The 22,310-nt window shown below is 36.6% G+C and overlaps 1 protein-coding gene across 3 annotated transcripts in view; it reads right to left on the bottom strand.

Annotated features, from left to right (window-relative positions):
• Positions 1 to 22,310, bottom strand: part of OPRM1 (opioid receptor mu 1) — a 177,434-nt gene that overhangs the window by 112,976 nt on the left and 42,148 nt on the right. Inside the window, exons 2-4 of one of the 3 annotated variants that reach the window (XM_037820005.1) lie at positions 11,234 to 11,586; positions 9,944 to 10,464; positions 7,204 to 7,248 (exon numbers count right to left, since the gene is read on the bottom strand). In XM_037820005.1, coding sequence (XP_037675933.1) covers positions 7,204 to 7,248; positions 9,944 to 10,464; positions 11,234 to 11,586 — 919 coding nt within the window. Of the gene's footprint in view, positions 1 to 7,203; positions 7,249 to 9,943; positions 10,465 to 11,233; positions 11,587 to 22,310 lie in introns of those variants that run through there. The other 2 variants (XM_037820001.1, XM_037820015.1) reach the window with 2 other exon arrangements.

The following is a 22,310-nucleotide window of genomic DNA, read 5'->3' as shown; positions in this document are numbered from 1 at the left end:
TTTGAATATATAATATCTCCCAAAACACCATGATCTTTGATGCAATCTTGTGTGGGCAGATATATTAGTGTTGATTAGACTGTAATTCTTTGAATGTTTCCATGGAGATGTGACCCACCCAACTGTAGGTGATAGCTCTGATTGGATAATTTCCATGGAGGTGTGGCCCTGCCCATTTCGTGTGGGTCTTGATTAGTTTACTGGAGCACTATATAAGCTCAGACAGAAGGAGCGAGCTTGCTACAGCCAAGAGGGACACTTTGAAGAACGAACGGGAGCTGAGAGAGGAGCTGAGAGAGGAGCTGCAGCTTACAGAGGCATTTTGGAGATGGCCTTTGAAAGCAGACTTTTGTTCTGGAGAAGCTAAAAGAGGACAAACACCCAAAGAACAATGAAGAGTGACATTTTTCAGGAGCTGAAGCCTAGGGAGGAACATCCTGGGAGAAAGCCATTTTGAAACCAGAACCTGGAGCAGATGCCAGCCATGTGCCTTCCCAGCTAACAGAGGTTTTCCAGATGCCATTGGCCATCCTTCAATGAAGGTACCTGATTGCTGATGCCTTACCTTGGATACTTTTTGGCCTTAAGACTGTAACTGTGTAACCAAATAAACCCCCTTTATAAAGGCTAATTGATTTCTGGTGTTTTGCATTCTGGCAGCATTAGTAAGCTAGAACACTAAGTATTTAAAAGATTCTTCACTACCATTTTCTACATTTAGAAATAAAAAGAGTATCTGATTAAAAAACACATTTCTGTGATTTTGACATTTAGAGGATGAGGATGTTTGGACTAAATAATATGTAGGGCTCTTTTTTTTTTTTTTTTTTAATCTTCATTTTATTGAGATATATTCATATACCACGCAGTCATACAAAACAAATCGTACTTTCGATTGTTCACAGTACCATTACATAGTTGTACATTCATCACCCAAATCAATCCCTGACACCTTCATTAGCACACACACAAGAATAACAAGAATAATAATTAGAGTGAAAAAGAGCAATTGAAGTAAAAAAGAACACTGGGTACCTTTGTCTGTTTGTTTCCTTCCCCTATTTTTCTACTCATCCATCCATAAACTAGACAAAGTGGAGTGTGGTCCTTATGGCTTTCCCAATCCCCTTGTCACCCCTCATAAGCTACATTTTTATACAACTGTCTTCGAGATTCATGGGTTCTGGGTTGTAGTTTGATAGTTTCAGGTATCCACCACCAGCTACCCCAATTCTTTAGAACCTAAAAAGGGTTGTCTAAAGTGTGCGTAAGAGTGCCCACCAGAGTGACCTCTCGGCTCCTTTTGGATTCTCTCTGCCACTGAAGCTTATTTCATTTCCTTTCACATCCCCCTTTTGGTCAAGAAGATGTTCTCCGTCCCACGATGCCGGGTCTACATTCCTCCCTGGGAGTCATATTCCACGTTGCCAGGGAGATTCACTCCCCTGGGTGTCTGATCCCACGTAGGGGGGATGGCAGTGATTTCACCTTTCAAGTTGGCTTAGCTAGAGAGACAGGGCCACATCTGAGCAACAAAGAGGCATTCGGGAGGAGGCTCTTAGGCACAACCATAGGGAGGCCTAGCCTCTCCTTTGCAGCAACCGTCTTTGTAGGGCTCTTTTTATCCATTACTTTAAGAACTGAATATTTTGAATCTGCTTGATAAAGCCAACTGCATTATTGGGTTTAGATGTTGATATTTATCTATAGCATAGCCATTTGAGAGTCTATTTTTCCACTGAATTTCTGAAGCAACCAGAAAAGACATTCAGGTGGAAAAATGGATGCTACCCGGATTTCAAGCTAGAGTGACATTCATCCCTTCCGTATCCAAAGAGTAGCTCAATAGAGAGCATTTTTAAAAGTTGATGTTTTGAACCTGAATGAGCCCATATTTAATGATATTTGGTGATTTTTTAAATATAAGGACACTTTGGCTAACATGAAAGAGGAGAGAGAAGAGCAGCAAAAATGAGATATTCTGGCTAAGTTGGTGAATTACGGGGTGGATTAAAGAGATGGTTGGCAAATGTGGAGTGTTCATAGCCCATTCTGCATCCACTACTAACTGCACTTTTCCTTTGTTAAGGTTTTTTTTTTTCCCAATAGTTTGACTTTTCATGAATAAGATATTCTTATTTCTTATTCTCATCTTCCATAGACTTCGTTTTTCTATCACATATCTTAGAGGTACTCAGTTTCATCACAGTAAGAAACAATCTTTTCTTCTTGTGCTGTGGATGTGGGGTCTGTGTGTGTGTGTGTGTGTGTGTGTGTGTGTGTGTATGTGTATTTCCACCTAAATGTATCTTTTTCTTAACCTTTATGGAAATTTGATAATGTAGCTAGGAAAAATAAAGGGGAAATAGCATAGGTAGGGCTTGATAGATTTGTAGATTTACAGTATCCTGGGATTTCTGGTGTCAATATGAAAAATAAATAGTAGAAAGAATCTGACTGACTTCAGACACAAAATGTGTTCTGTGGGTTAGCTCATTTTCCTTCCTCCGTCTCTCCCTCCCTCCCTCCCTCTCTTCCTTCCTTCCTTCCTCCTTCCCTTCTTTCCTGATAAACACTATACTTTATGTAGACAAACGATCCTGATTATTTTTTTACCTATCCATTGGTGGACTGAGAGGTTCATTATTTTAGATTTTGATGAAACTTTCAGCTTATATTTACTTGATATCTAATAATTATATGGAAACTATGGGGTTAATTATTTATTCACCTTGTTCCTATTAATTTCAGGTGTTGTGGAAAGAAAAAGTGGCTCGTTTCCTTTGATTGAGTCACAGTAAAGCAACAAGCACTACTTTAAATTCCTCCTTATCTCCCACCCAGGTGTGGTTTATATTATATAGACATTGAAATAAATCCTGTTTCTTGCTTCCCTTATACATAAAATTCATATATATATGGATTTTATTGCAGTAAAGAGTAGACATAATAGATAGTATGGTTTTAATATTTGCTTTCATTGTGGAAAGTTTCCAATCATTTCATAGCCTCTAGGAAGAGGAAAAATTATAGGTAAGACATATTTTATTTTGGAAATTTGTAGTTCTCACAATTCTGCCTCAAAGTAATTTTGGAATTTCTATCAATAATAATTTGCAAACATTTATTGTACACCCACCAAAAGATACTGTAATTATGATGATGGCCAAAAGTTAATGACTGGTTTTTATGGGTCATAGTCATTTGAATGGTCATTTTGTTTGGTGTGAGGAAAAAAAATGCAAGAACAAAAAGTACTATGAAACTGCATTTCAAATTCAGGGAGGTGGAAGTAAAAATAAATGTGCTTCCGTAGAAAGTAAAAACAGAAAAAAAACCAACATTTAGCTCCAAAAACCTATAGAAAATAGAAAATAGAGATTGACATGTTCCAGAAACTCTTAAACTCAATAGTTGAGAATTTTCTCATGAGAGATAGTTCTAAAATAGTAATTTACAACTTAAGTTCAACAAAATAAAATATCTTGTTTTAAATATTTTTAAAGGAAAATATGTTGCTGTGTTTTATCAGATAGTTACATAAATTGGAACAATAAACATAACAAAATGCTGAGCTAAAGTTATGTTAATTTGATCAACATCCCTAAAAGATTAGAGTTTTCAGTGGGGAGGAACACTAGCTAATTCACATCACTGATTGTATAGTTATCTTATGTAAAATAATTTTCTGGTTCAGTTCAATTATGTGATAGTTGAGAAAACTGAATCTTGCAAGATCAAGGGGTTTGCTCCATCACACATTGAACTGACTTGACTCTCTGCCCTGGTCCCCCCCATCCCACCAAGTGGGCCTTCTCTAGTTGGAAGAGTGGGATTGTACTCCATAATTATAAAAGTCAACTCATGAAAATATTAAATGAACATCCATCAAATGAATGAGGAATTTTAACTTGTGGGAAAGCAAAATGTTAAGTCAATATACATGTCAATATGGCTCTAGTGATGATAAAAGTTTTTAGTTCGAACAAATAATTTGATCTCACTATAATGATTTCCAGGTTCCTCCTTAATGAATTTTCTAATTCCCCATGCTATTCATTAATTTATTTGAATCTCTAGCTACACACACACACACACACACACACACACACACACACACACACAAACTGCACTATGAATGCATCTAAACAAACTTAAAGACCTGTGGTATTCATACTGTCAAGATATAAATGCTAAAATTCAATTCTAAGAGCCAACACCAGGAAAAGTGTAAACCAGACTGGGTTAGGGGTTTGGAAGTTGGGCACAGTGGTTAAAAAACCTGAGTTTTAAAATCAAAATCAACTGGATTCAATCCTCATCTCCACTACTTTTTAGCTATGACCTTGGGAAAATTACATCCTTAAACATTAGTTTCCTCAACTGTAGAGTAGAGATAATAATACATACTTCAAATGATTAAATAAGGTATACTGGACACCAAGTGGTCAATAAATGTTATTATTAATAATCTTAAAACCAAATATTTTCTGAGAATAAACAAATTTCCAATTAAACACTATATTCTCCTCCCAAATTATAACCAATTTATAGAAACATACCAAGTTCTGCTATCTATGAAATATAGGATTCATATTAAAATTAGACATGCTCTAGCATCAGACGTGCTTAAAGAGGTGCACTCATATCGTATCATGCACACACACATACACACACATTCACAGCCAGAACTATCTTCTTCTATAAACCATGGAATTGAAAGAATAACCATTCTGATTTTATTCGCAAATATGAATTGATGTGGTTGAGCCCTGTAATTTTGTGAATGATTCTCATTTGGAGCACTTGTCATGGAATTGAAATGCCTTTCCTTCTCAAATTAGCTCTCCACTGATGCCTTGTAAAAATCTTAGATCCTGCTTTTGAGGGTGATGTAGTTGATTTTTAAAATTAGGCTACTACTTTTAGTATAGTCAGGGGTAGAATAGTTTTATATTTGATACAAATGCAAATCATCTCTTAATTTGTTGACCTGCTGACTTCCATTAAAAAGTCAACAACATGCCTTAAAAATATTAATTGGAGGGTTAGAATTAGAGTAGTTACCATAATGTTAGCTTTATCACTGTTTTACTCACTGTCTTTAAGGCTTACTAATAGATATATTAGAAGAGTAAGGTTTGTCTATTGATAGTTACCTGTTTTAGCAAAATACATGGTTAATTTGGTGAAAAAAATTATGCCAATCAGCTTTACTGAATATGGCTACCAAGCTGGCCTAAACAACAAATTCAATAGTGGTTGGAGATGAAATTACAGTTTAAGTTAGAGTTTTCAGTTTCTTGTTTTATTCACGAAACCACCCCGACCTAATGAACCAGAATTTCTTAGAAGATTTCCTAAGAACTTGTAATTTCTCGAGCTCAGGTAAAGCTTGAGAAACTCTGGCTTAGATGATATGGGAGTGCAAAGGGTCATTGTGTGGGAAAGCAAGGAAATGCTTTAGACTGAAATTAGAAGATGGATTCTGGTCTGAGTTCTGCCCCTTACTAGTTATTTGGCCTTGTATAATGATTTAACCTCCCTGGGCATTTATTTCCTCACTTTTATCCATTTGAGCTGTTACAGGAAGATGTGCTAGTGCACAGGCAAGCACCTTTAAACCTGAACACTGACATACACACATGAGGTGGTATTACATTATTGCTGTATTGTTAATACAAACTCCTTAAATAATAATCCAACTGATCCATAAGGTTGTTTCTTTTCCTATATAGCTCACCGTTTTCAGAAAATCACCTCGATGCCAAAATAAAAACTGCATCTATTGGGGTAAAAGTCAAGTGGGGAGGGCAGTTTAGTAGCGGATGTCATCTCAGTTCTGAGCGGGGCTTGATTTGATCTGAATAGATGGGAGCAGCATTCTGAGGCAAAGAGGAGTTCAATAAGGACAGCAGGAGGGTGCGTTTACAGAGAAATTAAATTGCATTGAGAGCAGATGGAAAATGAGTGCTTTTGCCTTAGTATACCTAATAAAGGTCTAGAAGCCATAAAGATAATAAGCTACACATAAATCAGAAATGGAGTGTCACAGCTGCAGTAGCAGAATGAATCCTGGAATGTCTCAAAGAAAAACAAAGCCCATCTTCTTCAATTGTTTCATACTCAGACAGGGCAAGACCTTTCTGGGGCACTGAATTCAGCTCTGTGCCTCTTCTTCAAAAGCACTTGTGAAAAATAAAATTAGAAGATAAGCATGAATGCAACTGGTATTTTGAAAAGTATAACCTTTGATCAAAGGCCAGGCTAGAGGAGAGAAAATGAAGAAAGCCTATGGTGAATATTTTCCTGCTACTGTAGGGTGAGCCTGAAATAATGTCAGAGCGTTGCACTAGAAAAACATTATTCCCATCACCTTCCATATCTCCTGAAATATTTTGAGCCCTCCACCCATTCATTCATTCAACGGTTATCCTTGGAATACTTTTTAAAGTTTCAGGTGCTGTGCTAGATAGATACTGGAGGTACAAGAAGGAGCAGGACAGATGTGGATCAAGATACATGCGGTTCCTGCTCTGATGAAGCTTATGGCCTACCTGTCCCATGCCATAGGTGCCTACTGTTGATTGTCAGCAAAATGGCCCAATGATTGCCCTTTCTGAATCCACACCCCTCTGCAATGTGACTTTGAAGCTCCTCCCATCAAGAAGTGGAATCTTTTTCCCTTGGATCTGGGCTAACATGGTGACTTGATCAATAGAAAGCATGGAAGTGATGTTGGGCCAGTTCTCAGTCTATGTCTCAAGAAACTCCTTCTTTTACTCCTTGGAGCCCTGTGGCTTGAAACTAATATGCTGGAGATGAGTCCATGTGGAAGCAAGCTATTGTTTCTGAGGCCATCGTAAATCAGCCAGCCTACAGCTGAGCTGGCAGCTGACTACAGAGTGAGATCAGCCAAGAGCAGAAAAAATGTCCAGCCTGGTCCAGTCCAAATCACTGATGTATAGACTCATAAGCACAATGACTGTCATTGTTTCAAGCCACTCAAGCCACTCAAGCCACTCAAGTTTGGAATAGCCTTGTTGGCAGCAAAAGCTACCCTAGCAGCTTTAACCATGAAAGTATGACTCAAGGATAATTTTGGGAACAGAGTTTTCTCACATGGCTAGTCAAATTACCTTGATAACTGTCAAATCTCCATTCCACTTTGCGCTGTGTGGACATATTCTCAGTGTGTAGTTGTCAGAACACAGACACCCTGGGAAGGTTTGATATTGGATCTCTGATCTGCAGAATATGAAGTTGACTAATGTGCTTGGAATGATACATATATAGTATATTTCTTGAAAAAATACAAATATACAGGCACAACATAAGCATCTATAACCAGTACAAACTCCAATCAAGCAGTTGAAAAGTAATGCAAATCTGAGTAGCTTTGTTTCCTAAATTGATTGCTCATGATGTTAAAAACCAAAACTAAAAAAATAAAAACAAAAACAAAAGCATTTGTCAGATTCTGACAAATATATGTCCTATTGATGGTCATAAATTTCTGATTTATCCATAATCATATATGTCCTATTGATGGTCATAAAGTTTCTGATTTATCCTAAATATCATTTTATTATTTTGATATAATATTATCAAAACTATCACCAAAGCTTACATAATTGTTCCAGATGTCTGTGTATTACTGCCTTCATCCTCGCAATGACACACAAGCAGAGATTACTAAAAGGTAACTTTGATCTATCTTAATTTTCAAATATGTCAGAGTGTCTCTTCCTCTTTTCCTCTTTTCCTGGCAGCCTTTCTTCTCTGTCTGGCTTTCCCAGCTGAGCATTTTGGGAAAGCAGCCAACGCCAAGGCTAATGTGTTTCTGCTGTTATCTGACACTGACGTTGCTCCATGGAGGTAGCAGTAAAGATAAGACCTAATTGGATATATTTTTGAAGCAAACCTTTTAGTTACTTAGAACAGAACTGCTCCAATTAGCTTCTTTCCTCCTCTGTTTGGCTGTGCGACAGCTGCACTAATGTGAAATGCTAGATTTGGAAAGGAGTCAAGGGCAAGTGTCAGGACAATGGAAGGACAGTCATATTCAACTCAGAAGAGCCCCACCTGCCTGGCTGGGAGCTGTGCTTACAGGACAACAGGTGAGCAAAGGAATGGCAGAGAGGGTGGGATGTGACGAGAGGCCACCCAGAGGTTCAGGGTCCACCACCAAACATCTGCATCCCAAAGAGCGTGGGACAAGAGGAGGGATGTAAGGAGAAAGAACCAATACTTCAAACAGCCATCATTTTACTCTCCAGTGGATTCAAACATTTTAACCTTAGTTTAGGACTGGGCATTGTAAACTGTCTTCTTTAATAAGCTATCCTCAGATTTGAGAAAATCTACTTCATTGTCTCCCCCCTTTAAGTTACTCACAAGCTTCTGATAGATGCTAAAAAAGGAGGAGAGCCTAGTAATGGAGCAGGTTTAGGGGACTTGATATGGAAAAAAAATAGAGAAGAGAAGTCAGAGTGAAAAAGTATTTCTTTCTGGTTTTATTTCTGTAATGGAATTAGAAGTGAGATATAATTAGTTAGTAATTTCTCTTTGGTTGGAAGTGGATCTGCATCATTACCTCATTCTCTCTAGGGGGTGTGAGTTCCTGTGTTCATTTTAGCATTATTTAATAGCAGGGGTAGAAGGATTAATGTCCCTTGTGGCAAATCCGTCTGGCTGTATTACACTAGTTCTCTGGTCAATAAGAAAGGGTGAGCCTGGGCTGGGTTGGGTGGTGGCAACGGGGGTCAGGGAGGGACAGTGAGATGGAGCCTGGAGAAAGAGAGGACACTGTCTATCCTGTGATAGACAAGCCCTCCCTCTAGCTCCTGATAGACTTCGCTTCCTAGTCACCTTTACAGAGAATTTCTGTCCTGAAAGTCTTGCCGCCCAACCCCCCCACCCCCACCACCCCCGGAAACTTTATGCAAAGTTCTGACTTGAGGATTTATTTCACAAGAAGTTTGTATTTGATTTCTGTTTTGAAACTACACAGGGTGTGACTTTTAGATGCTGGCACCAACATTTAAAAATTAACTTCCATAATTTAATATTAGTAATTAAATAATAAGTTTGATATACTTTATAGGGCAGGTTCCAAATTTTGCAAACCAATGTCTTAATAAGGGTAATATTAACTTGGAGACAGCTTTTCTTCTTTTCCCTTTTTTGATTTCCCACATGATTCTAACATTGTGTGCAAACCTTGAATCTCCCAAGCAGGCTCCATATGTACTCTTCCGTGTATAGGAATACATCTTCCAATAGATGGTCATCCCTTGTGATATTATGCCCAATTGGGATGATGACTGTTACACAATTGATTTAATTCTATAACTAATATGTTTGATGTTTGCGCTACAGATCTAGTATCAACATTTACAAACCAATGGCTTAACAAAACTAGGGTTGGTCATATTTTTTCTTTTCTCCTTTGCCATGACACTGATTTGATGGCCACAGTGGGGATTTGATGGCCACCATGGGCTGGGTGCTGACCTTTTCTCCTTAACCCCAGAACCAGGGCAGGAGTGGCTTTTGAAAGAAGCCATAGGGATCTTGGAGTGATATGTGTGAAATACATAACAACCCTGGAGAAAAAGGAGAAGGAATGTAAACCAAGATCACTTCCACAAGTGATAAAATCATTAATTTTACACAGAAGAGAGGATGGTGGGTTTTAACACCTTGATAGATTTCAATTGGCATATCTCTATAGCTAAATATATAGAGCTCAATTTACATATCAAAACTCCTCTCTGACACTAAAATCAAAATTTCCTCTCTGCCTTCCTCCATTCTCCTGTTGAACCACAATCCCCTAGTTACTCGATCCCCTCTAAAAGATTAAAATCTTAGGTTGGTACTAACTCTATAATTTTCATGTCATCCCCAGTAGGTATACCTAAATCTAGAAACTGCATACCTGGTGGTTAGTTCTGTCCACTGTATTGGCAGTGGAAGGATGATCTCTAGTGTTTTGACGAATTCGAGTGGAGTTTTGTTGCTCAATGGTGGACGAAGTTGGGATACAGAACTCTCTGAAGCATCGTTTGAAGTTTTCATCCAGAAATGCATAAAGGACTGGATTCAGGCAACTGTTTGTGTAACCTAGAGCAATGCAGAAATGCCAGGATACTGTCTGGAAAGTAGTTTCTGGGATGGTAATCAAAGCTTTGATGATGACGTAAATGTGAATGGGCGTCCAGCAGACGATGAACACAGCCACAACCACCAGCACCATCCTGGTGATTCTTCGCAGGTTCCTGTCCTTTTCTTTGGAGCCCGAGAGCATGCGGACACTCTTGAGACGTAAGATCATCAGCCCATAACACACAGTAATGATGAGGACAGGCATGATGAAGGCGAAGATGAAGACACAGATTTTCAGCAGATTTTCCCAGTACCACGTTGGGTGAGAGAATGTTAGTGTACAGTCTATGGAACCTAGAAGAAAAGGATTATAAAGAGGAATATTCAATTATGTTATTAAATATTAAAATTTCCATTTTGCTTCCTAATTTATAGCCTTGACCAGAGCTAACCTAAGGCTATTACAACACAAACACGTAAGGGAATATATAAGGAAATTGTGGAGGAAAACTTAGCTCCCTGCTGATTATTAGGGAAAGTTACTTTTAATTTTTTCTCAATTTCCCATTTAGCTCTCCACCTTGATCTCATTAAGCTTTTGATTCGGTCAACAGAGATGACCCTCTCACCATGAACAAGAACTTCTATGGTCTTTATGTTGATACGAAAAATATAACTACTGTCCAAAGTCTATAGGAGTTTCCAGCTAATGGACATTTTCACTTCACTTTATGATGGGTAATTCATCATTCTGATATGAAGTCTAGAAAGACAAACTTGCCATGTATTAAGCCAGTTGAAATTTAAAACAAGACTGAACATGGTAATCTTTGGGTTTAAGTTCTAATTACTCCTGGGAGAGCTATGATCTTATTTACACACCATTTTGATGATGCAGATGAAGAGAAATCAGGAACAAATAGACTATATTATCTCTTTAAGATGTTTGGTGGGTTTAAAATTACAGAGAAAAAATTCATTGTTTGAAATATTTAAAGGCGTTTTGCTAGGAAGAAAATTACACTCTGACCAAGTCATTGGTCAAATTATTCTTGGCTTATGACATCACCAATGTATCAAGCGATAAACTCTCTCCATCCCTCAGACCTGCACCATTACTCACCATGCCTGTATTTTGTTGTTGCCATGAACATCACAGGCAGACCGATGGCTGAAGAGAGGATCCAATTGCAAACGTTGACAATTTTGGCATTGCGGGGAGTACGGAAATCCAGGGCCTTGACAGGATGGCAGACTGCGATGTACCGATCAACACTCATGGTGCAAAGGGTGAAAATGCTGGTGAACATATTGTAGTAATCTATGGAGATCACGATCTTGCAGAGGATGGTTCCAAACGGCCATGTTCCCATCAGGTAATTGACACTCTGGAAAGGCAGGGTACTGGTTGCTAAGGCATCTGCCAGAGCAAGGTTGAAAATGTAGATGTTGGTGGCCGTCTTCATTTTGGTGTATCTGTGAGATGAAGGTAGAGCAGTGACAAAGTCAGATAAAGGGAAAGTGGTAGATGGAGTCATGTACCCCAGCAAAAGACATGTTCTTAATCTTAATCCATGTTCCTTTGGGTGTGATCCCATTTGAAAATAGGACCTTTGAAGATATATTGCCAGTTAAAGTGTGGGCTAATTTATAAATAGGATCTTTTAAGATCCTATTTAGGTGTGGCCAAACTGAATCTGGGTGGCCCTTAATCCATATTACTGGAGTCCTTTATAAGCAGAAGAAATTCAGATGCAGTCAGTCAGAGATGGTCACAGGCGTCAACCAAGGACATCGTCATGTGACAGAGGCAGAGATACAAGCCAAGGAAGCCCAAGGATGGTGGCAAGCCAGCACCAGAACGCTACAGACTCTGGGGAAAAGCATGGCCTGTCAACACCTTGGTGTTGGACTTCTGGCCTTGGAAACAAGACAATAAATGCTCATTGTTTACGCTGACCCATTGTGTAGTATTTGTCGTAGCAGCCCTGGAAGACTAAGACAGGGACCAATGTGAAAGATAGGTAGCCCTCAATAATGAAAATGTGCATGGATTAGTGGAAAGCATTTGAGATTAGATACAGAAGGACTCTTTTCCCTTACTAGCTTGGCTATTTATAGGCATGTGCCTATGGGCTAAATGCATAATTTCTCTAGCTATCAGTTTTCCTGTCTGTAAAATGGTCATAATAACAGCTACCCTGCTGGTTTATTGAATTCTTTTTATGTGCCAGGCACTGTGATACCTGTGGTAGAAACGGGGGCTCACAGTCAATTAATAGAGGTAGACACTGGATAATAATTCATTTTAATTATAAATATATGAGAAAATTTCAGGTATATAGATGCAGAGCAATTATCTATATTATGGAACAATGTAATAATGCAAGAGTAAATGTACATCTGTATATATACATACTTGTATACACACACATACATACATGCATGCATATGAACACAGAGATTATTATGGGGGCATGGAGACGAGGTACCCAACCCAGCATAAGGAAAGAGAAATGGGAAGAGTAAGACAAATAAAGCAACCTGGAATGCCCAAATTTAATCTTAAAGCATAAGTACAATTATCAGCTAGCCACTTGGTAGAAATAGGTCATTCCAGACAGAGAGAAAACCCAAACAAAGGCATAGAGTTGAAACAGCATGATGTGTGTTTTCCACTGCTAACAGGAAATATCCCAAGAGGGAAAGGCAATGGATCTGATAGAGTAGGAATATAGAGGCCATGCTAAGATGAGACTTTGTCCAGGCCATAATGGGGAAGATACGGTTTTCTGGTGTGTTTTAATTTTTTAAAGTAGCTTTATTGAGGAATAAAATACACACAAACTGTACAAAAGTAAAGTGTGCAGTTTGTTAAGTTTTGACATACATATACATCTGTGAAAACATCACTGCAATCAATATCAGGGATTGGCAAACTATTAGGCCCACTGCCTGTTTTGGTAAAGTTTTATTAGAACTCAGCCACACCCCTTTGTTTATATCTTATCTATGGCTGTTTTGATGCTACAGTGGCAGTGGTGAGTAGTTGTATCAGGGATCGCATGGCCTACAAAAACTATAATATTTATTATGTGGCCCTGTAGGATAAAAAAAGCCAATCTCTGATCAAAGTAATAAACATCAATCTTTCCAAAAGTTTCCTTGTGTAGCTGTTTAAATTTTCCCTCTTGCCCTTCCCTGTCCGGATCCTCACCCTTCCCCAAGCAACTAATGTTCTTGATCTGCTTTCAGTCATATAGATTAGTGTGCATTTTATAGAATTTTATATAGCAGAATCATTCAGTAAATACTCTTTCTCATACTATTTCAATCAGCATAATTATTTTGAGACTTATCCACATTGTTACATGGATCAATAGCTCATTTCTTTTTATTACCAAGTACCATTCCATTGTATGGATATGTATCAATTTGTTGATCCTTTCATCTGTTAATGGCAATGGAGTTACAACCAATTTTTGTCTATTAATAAAAAGCTGCTTTGAACATTCATGTAAGTCTTTGTATGGCATATACTTTTATTTCTCTTGGATGTCTAGGAGTGGGATAACTAGGTGCTGTGATAAGTTTAACTTTTTAACAAATTACCAAACTATTTGCAAAATGGTTATACCATTTTACGTTCCCACCAGCATTGTATGAGAATTGGGGCGGCTCCACATCCTTATCAACACTTGGTATGGCGAGTCCTCTAATTTTAGAAATCATAATACTTGTACAGTGGTATATCATTGTGACTTTAATTTGAGTTCTTTAATAACTAAAAGAATGTGTATTCTGCTATTGGGTGGAGTCTTCTACAAATACCTACATGCTTTCTGATTTTTTGTCTACTAGTTATATCAATTATTGAGAAAGAGGTATTAAAATTTTTACTGTTGTTGATTTGTCTACAATTTGTCTATTTGCAATTGTCTCAGTTTTATTTTACGTATATCAAAGCTTTCTGATTAGGAATATAAATGTTTTTTATGTCCTTTCTGTCTTTATGAAATGACTCTCAATACTCTCATAATATAATTTGCTCTGATATCTACTTTGTTCAGATATTAAGAGAGCCACTCCAGCTTTCTTTTGATTTATGTAATCACAGTGCATCTTTTAAAATTCTTTTATTTTAAACATATTTCTATCTTTATAACTAAACTGGCTTATCATAAGTGGCATAATTTTGGGTCTTGATTTTTTTATTCAACTTGACACTCTGCCTTTAACTGATGTGTTTAAACCATTTACATTGTGATTTTTGCTATGGTTAAATATGGTTTAATCTACCATCTTGCTATTTTTGTTTATTCTATCTGTTGTTTTTTCCTTTATTGATATTTTTCTGCCTTAACTTCATTAATTGAATATTTCTTATGATTATATTTTGTCTCCTTTGTTGACTTCCTAGCTATAATTTTTGTTTCATTATTTTCATCATTGTGTTAGGTTTATAGTACGCATCTTTAACTTATCACACTTAAATCCAGATGATATTTTACTACTCCCTGAATCATATAAGAATTTTACAACATTTTATTTCTGTTTCTTTCCTCCTGGTGATTGTGCTGTTGTTGCTGTACAGTTTACTTCTACATATAAGTCCCATAATGTGTTGTAATATTTTTATTTTAAACAATTACCTTTTAAATAGATTGAAGAATCAGAACAAGTGTTACCATTTCTGGTGCTCTTCATTACTTTGTGAAGATCCATATTTCTATCTGGTCATTTGCCTCTGCTTGAAGGACTTCCTTTAATATGTCTTTTAGTTCAGGTGTACTAGTGATGATACTTTTCAACTCTAGAATTTCTGAAAAAGTCTTTATCTTTTCATTCATTCTTGAACAACATTTTCTGGAAGTAAAATCTAGGTTGACAGTTTTTTATTTTTTCATTCTGTACTTTAAAAATATTACTCTACCATCTTGTGCTTCACACTATTTCCAGGGAGAAATACGATGCCTTCCTTATCTTTGTCCTCTTATACATAATACGTATTTTTTGCCTTTGGCTGCTTTTAAGATTTTCTCTTTATCACTGACTTTAAGCTATTTGATGCATGTTGATAGTTTTCTTCAGTTTCTTGTGAGTGAGACTTGTGAGTTTCTTGAATCTGTGGGTTTATATATTTATCTAATTTGGAAACATTTCAACCATTATTTCTTAAAATATTTTTTGTCTACTCTCTCCTCTATTTCAAGAAGTCCAATTGCACATATTTTAAGCCACAGCTCACTGATGCTTTGTTTTTTGTTCAGATTTTTCTTACTGTGGTATATTTTATATAATCTTGTTTGCTTTGTCTTCAAGTTCACTAATCTTTTCTTCTTCAATATCTAATCTGCCATTAATTCCGACTATTCAATGTAGTTTTCATTTCAGATACTGCAGTTTTATCTTTAGAAGCTTGATTTTAGTCTTTTTTTTACATTTTCATGCCCCTACTTAATATGCTCAATCTTTTCTCTAGCTTTTTAAAAAGATAGAATGCAGTTGTTGTAACTGTCATCTGTGTTATTTCAGAGTTGATTCTTATTGATTGATTTTTTTCCCCCTCATTGTGGGTTATACGTTCCTGCTTTGCTTGCTTATTAGTTTTTGATTGAATGTTGGACTGTGTTTTTTAATTTGTTCATTATATTTATATTCTTATACATTTTCTGGAACAAGGCTAAGTTATGTAGAAAGAGTTTGATACACTTGGGCCTTGACTCCAAAGCTTAGGTAGGCCTGGAGCAGCAATTATTCTATGGAAAATGTTTTTTCAACTATTGAGACAAAACTTCTGTGAATACTTTACCTACATGTCTTCAAAGCCCACAGAAATTAGAACTGAAGTAAAAGAAATAATGAAGGCATACTGACAACAATAATAGATTATATTGATGGTAGAAGAATATCTTGCAAATATTGGATATCTATTCTTTCTGACACCCCACATCTATTTACCCTAATTTTAGTAACAGTATTCAGTTTTGTTCTGGGAAACCACTCATTTTCCACTCTCAGTTCATGCATTTTGCAGTATCTCGATTACTTTTTCAGGGTATGAGACTGGGGCCTCACTGAATGATCAGGAATGGTGTCATGTTTCAACTAGAGCCAATGAGATTTTGTTGGGACTTCTGGGGAGAGAAGATACTATTCCCACAAGATCCAAATCTGAGAGGATGTAAGTTATGTAGCTGTTGGAAAAACTTGTCTGAAAATGGACCCAGTAGGCTTGGACCTTTTATTTACGTGGTGCAATAAATTCTTTAAAAACTTAAGCTTGTGTTTCCTGTTCTTCAGTCACATGCAATTAAAATACGAATTCATTCAGCCAAGATGGCTGTTGGTGGAAGGTGATAGTATTATCACCCACTTGTTTGAGGCCTTTATTCAATGTTCCAGGAAAGGTTTTTTTTTTGATTGTTTGTTTCAATAAGCAGCAGGAAGTTGAAGTTCTAAAAGAGAATTTCATAAACCTTCTCAGAGCCATCAGGTTGAAACTGTCCCATGCTCTAAAATTCTAAGACCTGATACAGTTTGCTATGTTTGCAGAAATTGCTTTGCTGCTGGAAAACCCCCCGTATTCAGATTTAAGGTCTTTTGATTTGCTTTAGAATTTTTACTTCCTTAAAGGGTTTTAAAGGGAAAAAGTTGAGAAAGCCATTTAACTTGAGATAAACCATGTTGATTTTAGCAAAGCCTATAAATATGGGAAACATAAAAAGATACTTTGGTGCAATCCCCCAAAGTGCAGAAACAAACAGACACAAAACAAAATTAAAACTGTGATTTTAAGGTTTGGAATAAACATCCTTGATGCTAAAGAAATTTTAAAGTTTTGGACATTGGTTATAATTAGAACTTTCTCCCCCAAAGCAAAAGGGAGGAAAAAAACCTTCACTAGATGCTCCATTGATTATACGCCTGCCTGTTTTAAAGGCCTATTCTACTGTGTTAGTCACTTTCCTACCCAGCAGAGCTGGCATGTCATATTTTATCCTTAATAGAGTGTTTTATGTTAAATAATCAGGTTCCTTACAGTCAGTTTTATGACTCATCGTGCTTCTAACCTTTCTTCAGGTTTGTCTTAGCACTAGGTACTCATCGCTGTTTATTTCAGTTTTTAAAAATCACTTTCTTTCCCAGAAAGAGGTGATTATGAAACAAAATTAGGTTAGGGTCTTACAACATGAATGTAAAAGTACATATTTAATTATAAAAGCTATCCCAATTGATATTTTATAGGAACAATATTGTTTAATTTTTCTCAATTTATCCTAAAAGCCTTCCTCTAAAGATAACCAGTATTCTTATCCCAATTACTCATGCTTTGAATCACAGCAACATATAAAAAGGGGTTCAGCAATTTCCTAAATATGTAAAAGAGACTTACACAAGACTAAAAGTTTGGGAATTCCAGTCACCTCCAACATATCCCCAACGGCTTTAATATGAAGAGATGGTCTGATCGGAAAGGGGTGATATAGTCCAGCAAACACAAACCCTTCTTTCTGTTCTGTTCTGATATGGTAGCAGGAGTATTGTCCCACAAAAGTTAAATGAATGAGAAAGTCACATTACAGGTCATAGAAGGATACAAACCAGAGTGAGCAAAGAAGTCAAAGAGGTGACCTGAAGGAACCTTTACATTTTCTGTTCAGAGTAACCCAGTTGGTCTAAATAGGACTCCTGGATATTAACACACACAATCCCTTCTCCATCCATTGTATCTAAATTTCTTTCTGTGCTCCATCTGTGTGTTTAGTGGCAAAGGGCCAAAGTGAACTGGGAGATGTGGCATGCCTTTTGAGTGTCTCATCAGGACTTGCAGGACCTTCTGCTGTTGACCATTCCTACCGCACCAGCTGAATTCAGTCTTCTCTTCTAGCCAGTGGCTTAATCTGCTTTTTTCTTTGTAACTATCCCATTGAAACTTTTCCTATTATGTATTTGCTGTAGGTAACAGAGTAGCTTGTTTGTTAAATGAATCCAAAGGAATTACCATGCAATTATTTTTATAAAAATTGTGTTCTTTACAGGCCCTTCAATGCTTGACCCATTAGAGTGGTTTTATGGAGCTTCCGGAAGCAGTATAGGGGAAGAAGCATTATGCAGCCCATTTAACTGGCAGCTCACCTGTTCTCCTGTGCTGCATGTGCATCTACTGTTCGTAAATGCCGTTCATTTTTTTGCTTATAAAATAATTCCTATTTGTCTTCAGACTCACTATTCATTCTATTTCCCTATTTCTACTTACTAAAACTTCATTTATTTTGACTGACTTGTGCTAAATGAATGAAGACACAAATGAATATACACTGAGTAAATTACTCTTGTGTATCTGGTGGGCTTTGCAGCCTTTTTTTTTTTTTTTTTTTTTTTTTTTTGAGTTATTTCTTTAAATTATGATGACCCTATCTCAGTCCGGAAATAAAACTGACAATGACCCAGAAAGAATTATTGCAACGTTTGAAGACAGGAAGAACACATTTTAGAATCTAGCTCATCCGTGCAATACCACATTATGCCCTTTCATTTCTAAACACCTTTATTTTTCAGGAGTTTGCAATAGAACCAACTGGGATGGACATAAGACTGTCTCCTCTTTTGGGGATGATTTTTCTACCCTTTCATGTTTTTTATACCAAATGGAGTCTTTCTCCCTGTTGCTAATCTCGCTGAAGAACAAAGATATCTAATTCAGGAAGGATTCAATGAGCACCTTTTAATGTTCAGCTTCATGCTCAGAAAGATACATTCTTTACATCTGCCATGAATTTTATGTCCACTTATTCTCACATTTCTTCAAATCCACATTTTTACTAGCAAAAAATCTCCCAAGAGTGTCATCTTTTAATACCCATGGATAACTGGGTAAATCCAATGAAATAAAAGTATTTGTTCTCATTTTCAGGTTGTTATTTATGTCAAGAAAATGGTGAAAATGAGTTTCTGAATTTGTCTTTTATTATTCAATCTTTTCTGATATCTGAAGGGGGTGTGTGTGTGTATGTGTGTGCATGTGTGTGTGTGTGTGTGTGTGTGTGTGTGTGTGTGTGTGAGAAGAGAGAGACAGAGAGAGGGAATTCTATAAAGCCAAAACCAAAACCAAAACCAGATGCACTGATTGTATTCTCTTTAGGTATTATGGTAGAAAGAGACCATATATCAGTTTGTTATATTCAGTTATGTTATCCATTAGTTTAGCGTAGGAGGAAATGGGATTTCTCACTTGGCAATAAAATGTTCTAAAATATTTCATCTATATTTGTTTCACAATGATGTTAAGTAGTCCATGACCAAATTTCCAAAGCACTAATACTAAGCAAAGGTAGGGAATAGTAACTTCCATCACTACTGCTTGTTACTTTGCCTCAAAAGTGAAAACAGGGACAGGCTTATAGGAAATTAAGCAATAATTCATCTCCCTCCAATGGTCACTTGATTCTTTCTGTCTGTGTGTCAGCAGAGTGTGACTTTTGCTTGAGTGTTACGCTCTTCAGCAACATCCTCTTCACCTTTTAGTTCTCTCTCCTGTCTTCTCTACTCTCTTCCTCTTCCATGTCTCATTAATGAGAATTCATGACAAAAGTGTCTCAGACAGCCAGGGAAGAAATGTGGCTTTCTTGAAGCAACTGATGTGCTTTTTAAATAGAAAATGTAAATTGACTAACTGCATCTGGTGCTAGGAAAAATCAGAGTAGAATTCTATCTCCTCTTAATAACTGTGTAGAGAATCTAAGGGTATGTGTGTCTGTTGGGCTAACTCTCCTGCACAGCTCATCCTTTCATTCTCTTTTGGTTTCCTGTTTGCCTGATTTCTTCTCTATTTCTCTTATTTTACTGTATATGCTTTTGGAAGATGTTTTAAACCCTCTTTTTGGAATTGGAAGCTAGGTGAAGGATATAGAGAGATATGGGGAGAGATTTCTCTGTGCATAGGAATGGGAAAGGAGAAAGTCTTCCATTATGGCCAAGAGACCTTGCTTAACAGATTTTAGATTATGTTTTTTTGGAAACTGCCTATTTCCTGCTTTATTTGATTTCTGAAATTTTTACTTTATGACATGAACATCACATATCATCAGACACATATGAAAATAAGATCATATTTTGCTTCTTTGATTTCTGTACTTTGTGATAAATATTATTAATGTATTAGAGAAATGTATTACTATACCAAATATTTGATGTGCACAATAAACTACTCTTATCTGTGACTTTAAGGTTTTGTTTGCAAATACATGAAATATTCATCTCTTTAGACAAACTAATTTTAAAGCAGCATCAGAACATCCATTTCAGAAAATAGAGCTTTTTGGTGCATAGATAACAATGTTTTGACTTTATCTAAAGATGTGGTTTTCAGAGTTTAGAAATATCCTAGCTGTCAAGAGAGTTCTAAGAGAAAATGATTTTCTTATATTTTAGGATCTGAGAGTTTTGTACATAGGAAATAATCAAATGTGCATTACTGGCAACCTCAAATAACAGTGTATCCTTTAATATTTCTTTAATATTAAAGGTACAAAAATAGAAGATGACTTCAAAATATGATGAAACAATTCTAGCAATACCAATAGAAAACTGCTTTTTTGTAGATTCTCTACATATGCTGTAGAATATAAAGTTTTAGAGGGCATAAACTGTAAGTAAAGTTATATTCTGTTGCACTTGGTACAACAAATATAAGGTTCCGCATATACTTTTGGTGATGACATGGTACATATATTTAACTCAACAGAAAAAATAGGAAAAGTACCATGAATGGAGAAGTTCAAAGAAATAAATATAGAAGAAAATTATCCAATATAGAATCCAGCAAAAGGTGAGCAACAATATATGTTCATTGACTGGAATTGGATAAAGGAAGAAGGGTTTGGGTTGTATTATATTTTGTGGCAAGATAAAACAAACTTTTCTTAGGGAACCATCAGATTTTTTTGGAGTAAAAATGAAGAGGAAATAGTCCTTTTGGTGTTGCCAATTCATTGTCAAATCAAAATGAACTTTGGTCATGGAAGGTCACAGACTGATATTTTAAGGAAGCCATTGAAAATTATTTATTTAGAATTTTTGCAACATGACAAGTGTTCTGGTCTGCTAAAGCTGCCAGAATGCAAAATACCAGAACTGGATTGGCTTTTACAATGGAGGTTTATTAGTTCACATATTTGCATTTCTAAGACCATGAAAATGTCCCAATTAAGGCATCAAGAGATAGATACCTTCTCTGAAGAAAGGGTGATGGCATCCAGGGTTCCTCTGTCACATGGGAAGAAACAGGACTTGGCTCTGCTGAATCTTCTTTCTGGATTTAGTTTCGCCTTTTAGTGGCTTTCTTCAAAATGTCTCTAGGCCTCTCTATCAGTTCCTATGGGTCCTTGCTTGCTTTTCAGGGTGCAAACTCTGGATTACTTATCTTAGCTTCTCTTCAAATGGTCTCTCTCAGCTTCTCCAAGCATCTGGGTCTGTGTCAGCTCTGAGCGCTTTCTCCCTGAGCTCTCTTAAGGACTCCAGTAAACTAATTAAAACCCACCTTGAATAGGTGGGTTTGCATGTCCATGGAAATAATCTAATCAAAAGGTCCCACCCACAATATTTTTGCATCCACAAGATTGGATTAAAAGAACATGGCTTTTTTTTGGGTATATAATAGATTCAAACCAGCACAACAAGTATTTATAATATACTTTTAAATAAAGCAAGACACAGAACTAAACTTAGTAAGCTCTCAATGTTATTTAAAATATTGAAAAAAAGACCAGAAGGAAATAAACTAGAAGGTTGACAATAGTTTTCTCTGCTTCTAATACATTTCCGTATTTTCTACACTATTTACAATGAGCATATAATGCTTTTTAAATCAGAAAAAAAACAATTTTTTTTTGTTAATTAACTACAAGTGATAGTTTTGAGACTATGTTTTCCAATTTCCTTATTTTATGGCAAAGGAATTGAGGTGCAGAGAGGCAAAATTATTTGAGACTTTTTCTCTCCATTTCTCTGTGCTTCACCATGGAACCAAAATGTGGTTTCTATACTGTACTGTGGGCCATGTATATTTCTGGGAGTGCGTTGCTGATAACATTGTAGTTTGTCTCAGAAATGCTGTGCCCACCATCTAGTTAAAACAAGGGAGGCATGTAAATCTTTCTTATCTTGCTTTTGAAAGATGGCTAAGCTGGGAGCATATA

Source organism: Choloepus didactylus, chromosome 2, assembly GCF_015220235.1.
Source record: "Choloepus didactylus isolate mChoDid1 chromosome 2, mChoDid1.pri, whole genome shotgun sequence".
NCBI lineage: Eukaryota > Metazoa > Chordata > Mammalia > Pilosa > Megalonychidae > Choloepus > Choloepus didactylus.
This window is presented reverse-complemented; position numbering and strand designations above follow the sequence as displayed.